The 17,095-nt window shown below is 44.7% G+C and overlaps 1 protein-coding gene across 13 annotated transcripts in view; it reads right to left on the bottom strand.

The window, feature by feature from the left end:
• DDX31 (DEAD-box helicase 31) overlaps positions 1-16,991 on the bottom strand; it is a gene marked incomplete at its 3' end in the record, with an annotated part of 53,832 nt that extends 36,841 nt beyond the window's left edge. For 11 of the 13 annotated variants that reach the window (XR_014229854.1, XR_014229855.1, XR_014229856.1 and 8 more), the window contains exons 1-14: positions 16,889-16,991; positions 15,073-15,326; positions 14,809-14,884; positions 14,286-14,329; positions 13,771-13,841; positions 13,112-13,176; positions 12,225-12,269; positions 10,620-10,661; positions 8,838-8,902; positions 7,885-8,004; positions 7,390-7,496; positions 6,400-6,635; positions 5,868-6,044; positions 3,153-3,212 (exon numbers count right to left, since the gene is read on the bottom strand). Coding sequence is in view for 5 of the 13 variants with exons in the window: in XM_082327700.1 (XP_082183826.1) it covers positions 3,153-3,212; positions 5,868-6,044; positions 6,400-6,635; positions 7,390-7,496; positions 7,885-8,004; positions 8,838-8,902; positions 10,620-10,661; positions 12,225-12,269; positions 13,112-13,176; positions 13,771-13,841; positions 14,286-14,329; positions 14,809-14,884; positions 15,073-15,326; positions 16,889-16,963 (1,437 nt within the window). The remainder of the gene's footprint in view (positions 1-3,152; positions 3,213-5,867; positions 6,045-6,399; positions 6,636-7,389; positions 7,497-7,884; positions 8,005-8,837; positions 8,903-10,619; positions 10,662-12,224; positions 12,270-13,111; positions 13,177-13,770; positions 13,842-14,285; positions 14,330-14,808; positions 14,885-15,072; positions 15,327-16,888) is intronic. The other 2 variants (XR_014229858.1, XR_014229857.1) reach the window with 2 other exon arrangements.
• Between the last annotated feature and the right edge of the window lie 104 nt (positions 16,992-17,095).

The following is a 17,095-nucleotide window of genomic DNA, read 5'->3' as shown; positions in this document are numbered from 1 at the left end:
ACCAGCCTGTGCTCGTGGTGGCGGGGTACAGAGGGGTGGGTGCAAGGGAATGGAGGGCAAAAAGGCCACACCAAAAGCAGGGTGTATCGCTGCAGCAGATTGGAACCAACACAGCCACAAAAGTTTTGCAAGGGCCTTGGTTTGCTCAGTCCCTCTCACACAATCTAATTAGGGCAAAGGAAATTGCTAAAGTTGCTTTTGAAAGACACTCAATGGTGAGGTCTTGAAGGCCCTGAGCTTGACAATTGGCTGCCTACATGAGGCCTAGAAGTACAGATGGAAGGCAGCTTGCTCAGGTGCCAGGCTGTCAGTTGGATTAAAATGACTCATTTATTTACCAAAGAACCTCACAAAGTGCTTTAGTTAACAGGCAGAGAGGGCCTAACGGCTCTCCAAGCTGGGGAAGAAGCTCTCGCGCCTTCCCGGCCTGCCAAAAGTCATTACTGCCGAGTGTGGAAAGCCATCAGCAGGGTAGAGACCCCCGTCGGCAGGGTGACAGATTGGGCTGCGTAATCAGAGGAGGAAGGAGAGAGCACAGAAGCTGTCAGAGGCGAAAGCTCTTGGCTGGGGCCGCCAGAAAACTGGCAAGATGAGTTAGCGTGACTGAGTAAACAGCAAACAATCTCCAAATGATCTTTCCTCTCTCCCTGGAAGAGATGAACTTGTTTAAAGGCACATCCCAAAGGAAGCCGCAGAGAACTTCAGTGAAGGAGAGAGAAATAAATCTGGATGAGACCCTCTGAGATACGCGGCCCTTCTTTATTTTCTTGTCTGCCAGCTTATATTGTCTGGCAAAAATATTTTATGGAATATATTAATATACATATGACACAGAGCAAATTAATAAAAGGAACAGCAGGTCCCATTGCTTACTAGAGCGGAAAGATGGGTGGAGAACATGGCATAAGGGACAAGGGAAGGACGGCAACATTATTTGTGTTGCTCTTTTGTGAGCCAGGTTTCAAAATTTTGTGGGCACAAAACGCGGTTTTGCAGTGAAAAGAACAGAACCGTCTTTCTGCAAAACATTTTTGCCGATATGAAGAAAAGTGTCAGAAAAAGCAATGCCCTCGGAGGCAGGAGGTGGTCACGGTGCCTGGCTGCCCTTTGGACATCTGCGTTGGGGAGGCACCTGTAATGTGGGACTAGCGCAAAGTGTATCTCTATATTAAGGTGTCCATATGGTCCCCATTACTGTGGTAACAGGCCACCTCCTGGTTTCAATGCATTTGTCCTCCCAACATCTCTGTAAGATAGAACAGTGCTACTATCCCCATTTTACAGATGGGGAGCTGAAGCACAGAGAGATTTTGGACTCAGACACACAACTTACTGTGCTTAACGTGCTAACCATGTGCCAGCTGAGCCACAGTAACTGTAACTGTCAGGATCTGCATCCCTGCCTTGCAGTAAATGCAAAGTAGCTTAGATTGAAACGAAGGAGGGTTACAGTAAATGCATTACCTTACGCTACCCTCTTCACGGCAATCTAGGTTAATTCACGTTACCTCCCATTTATGACGGGTCAGGAGCAAACACACAACTATCGCTGCTCAGCTGACATGTGGCTACTTGCCTTGTCACCACAGTTCCACATCCACTCGTATGGAGTCTGTGGCGTAGCAGGAAATCAAACCACATCTCCAGTGTCTCAAGAGGGGGATCCCATCCACTGGGATTTCTTTATCCAACTTAATTCTTCTTCCTACCTTGTCAACAGCTGTACGTTTCCTGGCAGATTTTTCCTGCCACAGGCTGCATTTCCCCTTCAAACAGTCTCACCCAGGAACTAATAACCCAGTGATTGCAATGATTCTATTTTCTCTTTGTCTAAAATTGAGCATTCACTCTCTTTCCAAACTCAAATTAAACTGAAATTTCAGTAACAAGACATGTCCCTGAAATTTCTCAGTTATAGACAGCACATGCATGAAGGATGACAAAGTTTAGCTATTTATTATTTAGAATTTACCAAACACTTTTTATCTTCGAAACACTTAACCTACACCACTGAATGATTTAAGCTATGCTCTCCTCCTCAGGTGAGACACTTAAGTATTACCTCCGTAAACAGGGAAACCAAGTTATAGTTACACTGATGCATTGCAAAGATGCATTTTGACCTTCATCAAATCACTGAAAGGTTGTACACACAAGCAGGACCAAGACTAGCATGTAACAAGTACAATTTTACAGGTGATACAATACATAATTTGGCAACGCTAAATCAAACACTCCTACATATGTGGCAGTCCTAGTTTGAACTGCAGGCATAAAAATAAGATAAAATTCAGCCCCCACTCTCTGAAAAAAATTGCAACTAGTTTCCTTTAAGAATAATGTGCTGCAAGAACAGGACTCGTTTCAGAGCTGGAGAGGGTTTCTCAGCTCTAATTACTCCCGATCGCTGTAATTTACAAGTTTGCGGTGGGTAGAAATCGCCAAGATTCACACATTTTCAGATCAACAGCTGCCACTATTAGAGAGCAAATCGTGCAGCCTTCTGCACCACTGCAGCAGGCTAGCTGTGGCACCGACAGGTCAGAAACGAGAAGTGGAAGGTGCCACCACAACACAAGGGTGCCAGCAAACTTCAGTAGAGGACAAGAATTTCTCCCTCAGCACCCTTGAAGGAAGCTTGAAGGGCAAAGCATGGAGAGCAGCAGAGCATGTGCATTTCTAATGACACCATTCTCCGGTTGGGCTTCCCTTCCGTCCCTGCAGGTTTTTGTTTTTAACCTTGGGGTAGTCATTAAGATGGGAAATACCACATTACATCCAATCTACCTGGCAGTTATGGGGCACACTACAAATCAGGATTGCCTTCTACTGACTGCATGTAGAGGGCAAGGTTCCAGCTTCAAATGAACAGATTTTTCCAGGTGTAAGACCATGCAAAATATGTAGAGGCCTCTTGTATAAGACATACACTTTTTTCTGTATATGGTACCTTGCAGTAAAAGATCATGTAACAGTTTGCAAAGAGGGCACCACTCCTTATTTAAGATGTGAGATGCAGAAAAAGGAGATGACTTTCCTCAAGGTCAGACAGCGAGCTGGAATTAGAGCTCAGTGCCAAATCCTCTGTTCTACCATTAGGTATCAGACAGGCCCATTAGCGTGGAGCTGCAAAGGGACTCTAAGTTACTTACAGTGCAAAGCAAGATGCCGGTCTTGGATTTTAGGAACTCCTGGAAGACCTCTGTTCTTTCCTAAGGGATTGAAACAGAAAAATGAAAAGAGTGCTTATGCACGTTACAATCAAACGTAAAGCAAATTAGTTAATGTAACAATTTGACAACTATGCTTCATTCACTATATCACGTACAGCTTCAAAAGCAAAGGAATGGACTTCAGGAGTTCCAGTCAGACTCTTCCTGCAAATGGCGGGGGGGGGGAAATCTATGGCATACAGGTGTGGTCCCAAGTAGGAAGGCACAGCATCTGGGGCAAGCCTGAATGCATTTGGTCAAATCAAAGCAGCCAACACCTCCACGGTTCGCACAGAAGCGTGGCCTGTGTATGTCAAAAAGCAGTAACTATTTTGCACAGAGAGGGGATCCACAAAGCATTAGGCAGCAGCAACAGAAGCACTGAGATACTTTATGGGCAACACGGGCTTTTGTGAATGCAAGAAATAGCTGGACATCTTAATTGCTGTCTGGCCAGTCACACGATGGGCAGGATAAGCCCATTTTGTTGACACAGCGATATAGTCACATCACAAGAGATCAGCACATCATGTGCCCAGTGGGGCATGCAGACAGTTACTGGACTGACTGTGTAATTATTGAGTATCGGGGATGCTCAGCTGCACAATTGCTCAAGTGAACTGTTGTGGTATAAGTCTTCAAAGCAACAGGGCAGGAGAGGTGAGACCTTGGCCAGAAACCCCTGCCCAAGGGGGCGAGGAGGCAGGACTCCTGGGCCCTGCAGGCAGCTGCCACAGAGCTCCCAGGGCACCCTCCCACAGCCTTCCCACAAGAAAACGACTCGTACTGGCAAGAGCGACCAACGGGGCTGCTGACACTGGGAAGGAGGTCATTCCTTCCCACAAGCATCGGAGGCAGGTGCTCCCCAGCCTTGTCCTCATCGCTGGTCTGCACCAGCAGAATTCCTGCAGCCCCCACTTCTAACACGAGCTGAGGCTCCCAGGCAGGGCTGCCCACAGCCCCCAGATCCCAAATTACCCTGCCAGCAGTCTTTGAGCTGTTGACCCCCAGAACTGCAGGAACCCCCCAGCACAGCTCCTCTCTTACCTTCAAAAGCCTCCTGCTTTGTCAGTCCCAAAACCTCCCTGAGCACACTCCAGTTAGTTTAACTAACTACTTTGGGGTGTGGTTTTTTCTCGATAAAAGCAACAGAAACTCATTCTCCAACCCACATTGCATCACAATGATATTTGCTATCACACAAGACAATCTCTGAGCACTAGTAACCGAAGGCGTCAGCAGCATTTGGTCTTCGCTTGCCAGTACCACCTACCCACCTACCCTCCCTCTCCTTAGCTGTGGGAAACAACCGCACACCCACACTCCCTTGATCTGATTCCATTTTTCAGAGCTCAGGCTGTCTCTGGCCTCAGAAACACCATACCCCTTTCCTTCCTGTCCTTTTTGCTTCCTCCTTCCAAAACATCCTTGCTTCCATGTTTCAAGCCTTCCTCCTCCCAGTTAAGTGAATGTCCTGTTATGTTGATGATATAGAAGAAACCTTACATACTTGGCTCCCAGCTAGAGGTACTGTTCTAGGAAAGAAGGGAAACTTGGGCCTTGCTGACACGCTGAACCCTCTGCTGACAAGAACTAAAGAAGAGAGCACGCTGTATCTTGTTGACAATGACAGCAGCCGTGCTCAGCAGTACCATATGGGATCCACAATTTAGCTCCATTAATGCTCTTAATTTGAAGACATCAAGCACTAATTACACACTGGGTACTAAAAAGGCAAAACCCTTCCCCTGGTGCCAGCTACTTAGTGGTGTTCTGTTGGCTTAACAGCTGGTCAGGGTAAAGTTGGGCCAGACCAGGCCTGCTCACTCGCTCAGGCAGGCAGGTTGAGGAAAGGCCAGACTGCAGGGACAGCAAAGCACATGTTTCTGGTCTCCACAGGATAGGAATGAGTGAGAAAAACAATGGGTCTTCACCTCTTGCTTCATCAGAAGAGCTCTATTCATTCACCATCTCTGCTGTGCAGCTCAGAGTAGAGCGCTAACTCTCTCCATCACAGACCAAGGGCAGGATCAGGGGCTGAACTTGCAAGGGAGGTGAAATGCTGCAGTGACAGTTCATTTGCCACTCTTCTCCTGGCCTCTCAGCCCTCCGAAGCCAGCTCCAACCTCATCAGCCAGGCCTATCTGGCTAAAACCTAGACCTATTTTGGGGTAATCACTGTTATATTGCTATTATCCCATCCCAGGGAAAAGAGCAGTCTGTCAAGACACTGTTCTTCAAAACCAAAGCCAAACTGCTCCATCTTCATCTAATGGGGGCAACTTATTGGGTAGTAACGTTTTGGGGCTTGGATGAGGTTTTCCTTTGGCATGAAAAGCCTGTCTTGACTGCATCAGAGAACACCACGGATACATAAATGGTTAAGCGCACCCACTGGGAATACAGAACGGCTGCCTCAGCCTGCTGAAATAACACCTCTTGCCTCTTCAGCTGTGTTTTTCAGATATAGCCACCAAGGTACTTTCCAGAAGTGGGACAATATTCTTATTCCCATTAGCAGATGGAAGACTGAGGCCCCTAGAGGTGAAATGACTCTCTGTCCTCTCTTCTGCCCTCCTCCCCAGAATAACCACATAATAAATCATAAGGAATAAGGAATAAAACTGTGTATGCTGACATTTTGAGAATGCTTACTTCCTGTTCCATGTTGCCGTGCAGTCGTAGAAACCGTAAGTGCGCAGAGGAGAGAGATGAATATTCGGGTTGTTCTGACTCTAGCCCTCCTGAAAGGACCTTTTGGAGGAGCTCATAGTGGAATTCCACTTGTTCACAGCTGGAGAAAAAAATGATCATCTTGTGATGTTTTTCAAACTGCAAGAAAAACAAGAAAATTGCACGTGACCATTTCCACAGGCCTCTCCCAATTCCATGATCATTATAAGATCTAGGTGGCTTCCGCTTCTGGAGATAGGACTATCCGGGAAACGATTACCGAGTTTGACACCAAATACCGAGCCCACAAAAGAGGTATGAGTACATGCTGCACAGGTATCTCACTGCCAGCACGAAAGACACAATAGCACCTCGGCTCTCATGTAGCTCCCTGTACACTAGATGCACTTTGAAGCCCTAGATCTAATCCATGCTATCCTTGACAGAGTAACAGATAAAGCAGTTGGAAAGGGCAAAGGGCTACTTAGTAATATGAATGCAAACAGAGTCTCACCTTGCATTTCTCAAGGATAAAAGCTGCTAATGTGACAAGCCTCAATTTGCTGGGGACCATCATGACATACTGCTTGAGCTTCTCCGGAACAGCAAAGTTTTCCTGCTCCATGCAGTTTGATGAACTACTGGCTTGTCTATCCGTTTGTGATGCTGGTTTGAGTGCCTTCTGGATTTCATCTGCTATGGAAATGCTGATGGGATCATTCAAACTGATATCGGCCAGCCGCGTTACTCCTAAATCACAGAAAATGAAAAATACATGATGTCCAGTCTGGGGTGCTGCTGGGGAGGGCGATGATACATTCACATAAAAAAACCCAACTAACGCAATTCCAGTGAAAAGCAGCAAAGGGCAAGGAACTAATGAGCCATGCCTCGGACACTGACAGAACACCTCCACAAACCTCAGACTTTTCAGGGCTTAGCCAGGCTTAGTTGCTGTGGACTCCACCAAAGGCATCACAGGACACAACTTGAGCCAACTGTGCTATTTTACATTACATAAATGACCACACAGACAGCATTTGGCAGTCCTGTTTTTTAACTGGGGGGCGGAAAAAAACAGGAGATCTTCACTCTATCAAGAGCACAGGAGTCGTGAGGCCTGGCTCAATTCCTGCCTCAGCAACTGACTTCTTGTATGATAGCGAGCAAATTACACAACAGCTGTCCTGTCCTGTCGTTAGCTTTTTGTCTTAATTCTATATTTGTAAAGCAATCAAACAAACCAGTGCTTCCCAGGTTCACAGTGACTTTGCTCTGGAATTTGAGAGACGTATATAAGGACTATGTAAGTATATACACTGACAGAAATTCCAGTAACAAGGGACAAGTGTCATAAGCCCAAAGAAATCAACAGGCATTACCCCATTTCTGCAAAGGGCTTCAGATTGGGCTGTAATATAATCAGACTCAACCAACTATTTTGCAGTTGCCTGTGCATTATTCAGCTAGAAGAGACACCACCTGTCTATAGGTTATAACCTACCTTCTGTGAGCGTGGCTGAGAGCAGGACATTCTGACGTGTCTCTCTCTCGGCATTTAAAGCATTGAGTATCACAGCTACATCCTTCTCAAAGCCAAGGTCCAAGATCCTACAAAAAGAGCAGAAGTGATGAAAGATGCTGTAGGAAGGAATGAGGAGAAAGTCTTAATGCTACATGAGCCAGTTAGGAATAGGGGAAGTGCTAGAGCTGATCAGATCTTTGGCCCATCTAGCTTCATGTTCCATCTTCAATTTTTGCCAGGGTCAGACACGTCAGAAGACACTGAGAGAATCTGCAATGAATAATTGTACAATAATCTGTCCAAAGGGGACATTTCTTCCTAATCCCAGACATCTGGTGCTTGGCTGAGGCCACTGAGCATGAATGGTTTAAGATCGCACATACGCTCTCTCTCTTATTTTTTTAAAATATGTTGTGAATTATGATGCAGAGGGTATCATAATTATTTTCCATATCTAAACACTTGGAAGTTTACCTGTCTGCTTCATCAATAATCAGCCACTGAGTGCGACGGAAATGTATACATTCTGTGGACTTGATGTGATCAACCAGGCGACCAGGAGTTGAAATGAGGATATTTATCCCTTTACGCAATCTGTTTAGATTAAAAAACAAAACAAAACCAAAAACCACAAAAAAAGGAAAAGAAACAAGAAAAGAGAGAAAAAGAACAAAATAAAAGAAAACATACAGGTTAGCAGTAACTCTGGAATAGGAACCCAGAGTGAGGAACTGCAACCTACAGAGGAAAACATCATGGCCATAGTAAAATTAGCAGGGACAGTACTTTCTCACTGATTAAAACTGAAATTTCTTGCACAGCTGGATTTTATCCTTGATCATCACGGATACTCAGATGCATACTCAGTGATAAGGACAGGGTGGAAAGAAATATTAATAATATTAAAAAAAAATCTAAAACACCCAAGCTAGGTTTTCTTTTCTAATTGAGTACTCTTTTTACTGTCAAGAGTAAACTTCTTTTTGTGTATGCTTATATAGAGAGAAATGAAAATTCCATTTTGGATTACCAGCTTACAAATCAATTCTTGAAAAGGGAAAAGAAAGAGATTTTTAACACCAGGAAATCTCTTCTCCAGGAAGCAATTTCCCCCATAACAAATACTGTAGACAGCACTCGGTGGTAAGCAAATATAGGTGTTTGTCAGAAGAGAAAAAAAAATACTGACACAAGAGATCATCTTCTCAGAAGGCTCATCAACATTTTAGAAATAGATCCAACTGGGGGAAGCGAATGCTTCCTGCTGACCCAGCCCCTGTGTCTGTGTAAGATCCAGGGGGATCATGGCTTGATCCAAACTGACAATCCTCTCTCCCAGTAAGAAAAGCACTCTAAAGAAGAGTAACAGATAAAAATGCTGTAGAGCAGAAGAACCCAAAATGCAATTTAAGAAGTTGGCTTCCTACCTGGCTTTTTCCGATTTTCTCTTTTCTCCCCCCATTAGCACTCCAGGCACAATCCAGGCAAATGGCTACAGAAAGGGAAACCGAGACCAATATAGACTCTTCTTAATAAAGAGACAGAGCCTAATCCAAAAATGATGTTTCTTGGCAAAAAGAGAAAGGACTGGGGCTGACAGCAGTGTGCATCTGATTTGATCTAACAGATACAGTCTACATGCACTCTCTCACCCACAGCTACATATCAATGGCACCTTTAGTTCTAGCCATGTAACTTGCTTCCCACATCGTCTAGGAAGATAGAAATGCAATCATTTTTGCACCACTTCCAATCACATAATAATATTTCTTTTCCTTCTCCCCATGTAGCCTAAATGTTCAAAGACAAGCTACAATGCTATTTCTTCATCTTGCCTTTAAGCAATATCTTCCTGTGGCCAGGGAAAATTTAAGAAAAACACAGGATCTATAAAGTTTCTGTATACGTACACAGACCTACATGCACTCGGTCACCATGTCTGTGAACATGAAACGTCAGTCTCATTGATATTGGCAGGAGTTTTTGGCACTTACTTTAATGAGGTCCAACCCTTCACTGAATCCAATATTGCCCAATATTTACAGGGGAGATAATCAGGGGACTGCCATTGCCTCACTCGAGAGGAAATGCAGGACAGAAGCAGAGCACAGCTTGTAAGGACTGCACCAATGCGTGACTGGTAAATAGGCTTAAGTTTGCACGGGTCACTGTTTGCCAGAAATACTCCAACAAAATAGTCTCTACAAAAAGAGTTTCTTTTTAAGGTTTGAAATAAGGAAGGTGTCTAAGCAAGATCCGGGCAATATAACCTCAGCAGCTGGCATTAGAGTAACTGCGTCAGGAGCAGCTCCACCAGCCTTTTTCTCTCACAGTAACTACATAATCACATTGCACCCTCCAGTCGCCCAGCCCTTCCACGGTCCAGTCAGGCCACGATCTAAATCTTCTGCTTTGGGTCACTACGACAGTTTACACTGGACTTGATGGTTACTACACATTATGTGTAACAAAGAAAAATTAAAGGAGGTCAGTCCAGACTTCATCCTTTGAAGCGCATCAAAAGTCCACTCATAACAACTTCTAATTACTATGGAAGAAGACCGAAGTATTTAAACCTCGGCATGACACAACAAAACCTTACTTGGTAATTCCAGCACTAAAAAAGACTGGAAAAATGCCTAATTATTTCAAGGAAAAAACAGAAGAGGGAGTGCAAATATGGATCAGATAAACAATTTAGATACCTTCTAGCCCCATGGTAAGATACTCTGCCTCAATTAAAAGGAAAGCACTATCATTTAATGATTTTAAAAGCCTTCTAATTTCTCCAGCCATTCAACTGGTGAAGCAGTTCAAGTTCTACTCCCCATCTGAAACCCATCTGCCTAGTATTAGTTTCAGTAAAGCGGTACTTGTCATTGTGAGAGCTTCCATTCATAACTCAGACTGAAACAATGGTAGGTACTTCTAAAAACAAAACGTTGAAAAATCAGCTACGCTTGTTTATGAAAACATGGGCAGCTAAGGTGCCATAATTAACCACTTAATTGTTCATGTAATAGTTTAAAACATGCCACAGGGAATTCACACACTTAAAAGACAAACAGATTTATCTTTAAGGACTATATATCTTGCCAGATGCTGGATTTCCTTAAACATCCAGTTGAATTCACAGGAACCGAAGTTGCTTAGCACCTTACAGCAAGAGACTCAAGGAATAAGAAGAACACAGAGCACTGAATTCTTACCTTAAGTAGTTTCTGCATTGTATCAAAACTCTGAAGTGCAAGCTACGGAAATCAACAAAAGAAAGTGAGCTCTGAAAAAGTCCCTGGACTACAAAGACTACAAGCCCCTTTGGCCCAACAATCTGTAAGATAATCTAGTTATGTGTATCATCAGAATTCTAAATATGTCCTTAATTTTTCTTTTAGAAGCTGCTTATTATTTTATTCTCCTGCATACTCCTTTTTTTATATTTGGACTTGTTAAAAAACCTCTCTATTGGTTCAGCTCCACAAGCCAGCTCTCAGGACAACAGAGACTTCTGCTGGCTTCTGTGAATGCCCCAGGGAGAAAATAAGCTGAAGTCACAGAAGATTGTGCTCCACTGGAAGAGTAAAAGGGAAAATGGCACAATTTCTGGAAGAAAACCACTGTGAAAAGGAAACGCAGCCCAGAGGTTAGTTATCTTCTGGCAGTCAGGGCAGACCACATTATTCCCTCACCTGACCCACAGAGTGATCGTACCAGTGGATCTTTCTACCCCTCCATTTCCCAGCCAGCAGAACAGAGATGGTACGTACAAAGCTTGCAAACCTAAACGTCCGGTCAGCACAAAGCATTTAGCTGTTGGGTTTCACGTGCTGTCTGACAGCCATTTCTGCTGTGGCAATGAAGACGACCGAGAAAAGCAATGGTGCCACCCATGACTCATTCACGGAATGAGTATGTGAGCAGGGCTTAGTAATGGGAGTAAAACTATTTTAAATGCTCTGACTACACATGCTACATACTATTATTTGCCAAGCTCTCAAGAAAGGCCATTGCTTTCAATGCAAAGTAAAAGTAACACCAACTGTAATTACAAATTGTCTTCCTAAGTACTCTCAATGGCAGCCCTTTAAACAAGCTTACGAACAGCTTCCTACATGCTTAGTATTCATGCAGCATCCTAGAGAGGCAGTAAGTTTGCTGCTGTAAAAATTTAAATAGCTTCAGAGCTTTCTCCTTTCATGGAACTGAGCTGAGATATTGCACTGCACGTTGCATAAAATATTGTGCCCCAAACTAGATACCTGCAATCAATTCTCCACATGGAAGTTATTATTTGACATACCAAAAAAAAAAGTTGATACCCTCCTCTGAAATTGCCTTTGCAATTGCAAATAATATAAATCAAATACAAGAGAGTTCAGTGAAGAAGCCAACTCTTGGAAGCCTCATCTTCAGCATTCACTCATGGATTTGAAAAAGCGGCTTGAAAAATGAAACATTTATATAAACCTACACGTTTGCAAAGCTGATTTCATTGGTTTTACTTACTCCCCCTGTGTGAGCTAGGCAAGCTTCTCCCTCCCATGCACCGAGCTAGAGAGTTTCTCCAATTTTCACAATTATTTCCAACCGCATGAGGAAAACTTAGAGATTCCTTCTTTCTTACTTTGGTATGGCACGGAACAAAAATGAAAACACACATCCAGAGAGCAAATGCTCTTTCTGTGAGGGCAAGATCTGAGCAAGAGGACAGACGTTTCCCAAGACAGTCCCTGGTGGGCCCACATCTACACACTAGAAATCAATGTTCAAACACCCAGATTCAGACAGAATCAGAAAGAAAAAAGGCCACCTACCTCTCTTGTTGGGACTAATATGAGTGCATAAGGCCCATCACTGCGCTGGAAACAGAGAAGACAAAACGTCCACTGAGAAGAATGTAGCAGTGATAAACAGAGCACTTCCACATATAACTGCTATTAGCCAACAACGTGAATTCTGAAAGGTTTTAGCACAAGTTTGTACACAACAGTTTGGGGTATTTCCCCCCTCCCAGCTTTTAAAAAAATCAACAGTCTTTCAAATATCAATAGCGCATTGCCTTCTCTTTCCTGCTTCGAAACCTGCTCACAGTCACACCCAACATTTTATTCCATACATGTATTATTTCACTCTTGTATTTCTGAGTTGCAGAAATACTCTCATGTTTGATGCACAGCAACAATCTGTAGATAGCACCTGCAGAAAGTAGCAATCCAGGACGGGTTGGAAACGTTTCAACCCATAAGGAAAGTCAGGATGATCTCCTTCCAGAAAATGCACAAGAGATCGCAGATCTGCAGCAGCATTTTCTGGTCAACCAGATGATCCAAACTGGGAGCAAGTATCAAATCTCACTCCGTGACAAAGATTAGAAACATGGCAGTAACCTTTGTTTTCAGTTCTCCCAGCTTCCAGACCATTGCCTCTTCCGCACTCTACCTTCTCCAAACTTGACAATTTAGCCTATTTACAATTGAGCCTACTGCATGAAGTAATGGGGAACATATAACATTGTTCTTGTATCATCTGTATCTCAACAGTAGAGGAGGATCACACAAACCACATGTACAAATGAAGGGGAAGAGAGACTGCCTGACCTTTGTATGAAGAAGAGACAGTGATGACTACAAGATAAGAGCTGGATTTTATTTTTATTAATCTTAATATCAAAAGCAAATATATTTAATTCTGTTGCACCCACCTGTATTTTGGATTCCATTCCTTGCAAAGACTGCACAAGCGGAATCCCATAGGCAAGAGTTTTACCTTTTTTAAAAGGGAGAAAATTGGAAGACTTTCCATCAAAAAAAAAAGTGGCAACTACAGCACTCCAGAAAATTAAAGTACCATTCATCCTACCATTCTTAAACTGAGGTCAGAGTCTGGAAAAGTTTTAATTAAGTAGAAAGTTTCCAGAATGGAAGACTGACAGGCAATTCACCAAAGGGTTAAATTAAAAAGAGAGAGGTGGTGGTATGTCACTAAGATCTATCTAAATAAATATCCCCACCCACCCACGGAAATGAGACATCCAGACACGGTTTGCTGTAGAGCAAGCACATAAGTTTGCACGGTAGCGCGTGTGCTGCTTAGCTCTGCTGGCCTCCTGGATCTGCATCCCCGGCATGAGCCCTGGAACAGGCCCCGGTGCAACGGCTGGCAGCTGCACATCAGCGTTCAGGCCCACCGCTGCGTTGCTACAGAAGTTTGCGCAGCATCTGTCTGTGTCCCGGCAGTCCCACGCCAGGCTTCCCAGCCTGTCACTTTTATGAGCTGTACTGGGAACGTGAGGTTTTGGTTCTGTATCTGGGATCCAGCTTAGCATGCCTTAGGGAAGGAGACTGACAATTAAATACTGACCTGACCCAGTCTGAGATCTCACTAGAGCATCTTTGCCTTGCAGGAGCACAGGAATTGTCTGCTTCTGAACACTGCATAACAAACAAAACAGGTTAGGAAATACGAATGCAACATAGGATAGAATCCTAGGGTTTTAACATACAGTGACTGTTTCAAAACTGTTTACCCCAAATCCCATGCATTCACCTCTGCTGCGTAGCTACATCAGTGGAGGTGATTTCTAAGGAAAATCACTAGATAGGCATCAGATGTGATAAACTGAAAAAAGACAGTTTTATGATTCAAGTACCAAATTAGAAGGCAGGGCCCCAAGGTTCCATCTTCAGCTGTGACAACTGACTTGCTGTGTAACTTACAAGTTATTTCTCGTCCCAGATTTTGAAAGCAACAAACCCTAAGGTAAATGGAACAGCTTAACTGTGGTCTTCACAAACCAATTACATATAATGAAACAATCATAGATGACTGGCTTTAAGGGGCAGCGAAGTGCAAAGTTTTTATATGAATTTGCTTACCTGGTCATGCTACTGATCTTTAGGACAGTGTTTATTGTGGATATCTAGAGAGATAATAAAGAGCAGTAAACAGGTTTCATTGTCAAACTGTTCCTTTTGCTACTTTTTGTAGCACAAGACAGAGCAAAAACCAGAAGACTGATGCTTATTCTCTACATTACTGGTCCAGGGCAACTGGATGTGAAAGTTCCCAGGTCCTGAAAATACTTCTTAGTTAATCAGACTTACACCATTGCTGGTACATCATGAAATACCAGACCTGTTAAAATACTGCACTCCCAAAGAGTTTTCTGTGGGTTTTTTGGCATTACAACTGCAAACAGCAAAGGGTGCTGGGACAGTGTGTTTGGGGATGGGTCAGGACACTGGCCAGCATGCTGAGCTCAGAGACTACAACAAAATCAGGCAAAGTACTGGCGAGTCTGTCCAAGTCACCATGAATAAAGGTGCATCTCTCAGCTCTCTAACCTGCCCCCCACCCAAAAAAGCACATTTCAAGGCACACAGCCTTCCTGCCACTCACCAGATGCGGATGGAGGTCCAACTGGCTAAAAGAATCTGTAGTGAAAACATTTTCTTGCACTTGTTGTACTGCTTTTCTGAGTTAGGGGAAACAAACCAAAACAAAGCACATGGCGTGGTTAAAAACTGTACAATAGTAGTCTACATAAACAGCAATAAAACTACACGTACCAAGCAACTGCTTTGCCCAAGCAAGGGCAAGAATTCAAGACACTGAATGTCAAGGCATTGAAAGGGTTTTTTTCCTCCCATTTGTCTAAAATACCTGTGAATTTCTGGGATATCAGGGTTGTTTCTAAACAGGCTGGACGTCTTAATGAAAGGTTTGCTTTTCTGGCTTTCATTTCGGTTGTCAGTCAACTGCTTCTTAGGAAGAGATTGTTGTGATGAACTTCCCTTTTCCCTGATGTCAGCTTCCGTAGCACGTTTCTTGAAGGTGCTTATTGATGGCTTACGTTTACGTTTCAAAGGTGGGTTTCCATGTGGTGACTGGAGCTTTCTTTTCAGAGCGTTAGACTGCTTTAATGTTAACAAACAAAGCAAATAGCAAGAATTCATTAGTGACTGAGAATTAACAGCACGGTATCGTGTTGAACACATACATAAGCCTACAGGTAGATCCCTTATTTTTGGAATCCCCTACCCCATGACTAAAGAAACCAAGTTTGATTTTTGCAGCAAGATAGTTCCTACTGTAACAGATTCACCACCGTGCTTGGGACCTCTGAACACTACTGAAATGCAAGTAGAAATCTAAAGTCATACATAGTGCTCATCTCTAAAGGATTTAATCCAGCTTCTCCAGTAACTGTGCAGAACATGCTTTAAAAATCTCTCTGCAAATCTCCTTACATTAAAGCCATCCCTGTTGGCTTCCTTCTTTCTGTGGGCAGGAGGGATGGCCTCTACCTCACTCCAACTTATGCTTCTGACAACTTTCAGCATTTCTGAGCTCTTTATTTCTTCTTCTGCAGCAATCAGTTTATTTTACTGATCTTCCAATCACTTTAAGAAAAACTTTTGCTCTCCCCATATCCCTCCAGAACAGTGAAGAAGAACATTAAACTTTTGTCCTCAAAGTTCTTCAGTGTCCCCCAGCCCTTTATCAATGAACTTATTTTTCCCAATGCGATTGCAAAACTCCTGAAACGTGCGAAACGCCAGCGCAATCTTGCCCGTCTTTTTCTCTCTCTTCCCCACTCCTAACTGCATGCTCTGATTTTCTCTGTCCTCCTAGGAACCGTATAGTTTTCAAGCTCTATTACTTTTTTCACTTGTTTCTTCACATTTTTGGCACCCAACCAAGCCCCAACCCCCTTCCACCAATATTCACTATCAGAAAAATGATGGTGGTGGTGCCCTACCTCAAAGTACCTAACATAATCAGGGTAAATCCTGGCAAACACTTCACTCTCACATACTTTTGCATAATACTTTAAGAACGATTTAAAAATTAAGAATAATAATTGAAACCACGCAGAATCACTACAACAATAACTTTAAAATTGAAAAATGCTATTTAACCCATTCTTGTTCACCTCAAACTTATGAGGGTAAAGCACCTATTCCTGCAACTCACAGCATTCCTACAATTACAAGTTTACTCTAAAACGTAAGAGGACTTCCCCTCCCTGGCAGCATTTCAAAGCACCTCAGAACGAGCAGAGGCCGGGAGCGTCCCCCGCAGCTTCGGCAGCCAGCCCCCAAGGAGGCACCAGCCGCCAACACCGCGAGGAGAGCGCAGAGCCGTCCCACAGCCGCCTCGAACGGGATCGGGGAAGCTCCCTCCCGCCCGTTCCGGGCCCTCCCCCTCCACAGCCACCACCCGAGGGGGCCGGGCCGCTCTCCCCGCCGAGCCACCAGCCCCCCGGGCAGGTCTCAACCCCGTCTGGGGGGCAAAGAGCCAAAGGCTCCATTTTATAAAGTTTGTAGCGGCTGACTCCGCCGCTGCCCGGGCTCCCCCGGGCCAGCCCCCAGCCGCTGCCCCGCCAGGTCCAGTCAGGGCACCCCGGGCCCCGGCAGAGTCAGGGCGGCGAGGGCTGGCTCGGGCCGGGCCCCCAGCCTCCCCCGGCCGCACCTACCCGGCGGGGGACGCCGGGCCCGCGGCCCCGCGGCGCCGTGCCGAGGTTGAGGAGCAGCGTCCCGCTGGCCGTCATGGCCCGCCGCCTCCCGCAGGGCCCCGGGGCCGCCCCTGGGGCCGGGCCCAGCCCGCGAGGGCGGAGGGGAGGCGGCCGGGGCGCCGGGACGGCCCCCCCACGGGAACGGCCGTTCAGCCCGGGGTCCCCGGC

This window comes from Platalea leucorodia, assembly GCF_965183815.1.
Source record: "Platalea leucorodia genome assembly, chromosome: 15".
NCBI classification, from domain to species: domain Eukaryota; kingdom Metazoa; phylum Chordata; class Aves; order Pelecaniformes; family Threskiornithidae; genus Platalea; species Platalea leucorodia.
The sequence above is the reverse complement of the archived record's forward strand: the minus strand, read 5'-3'. Positions and strand labels throughout refer to the sequence as shown.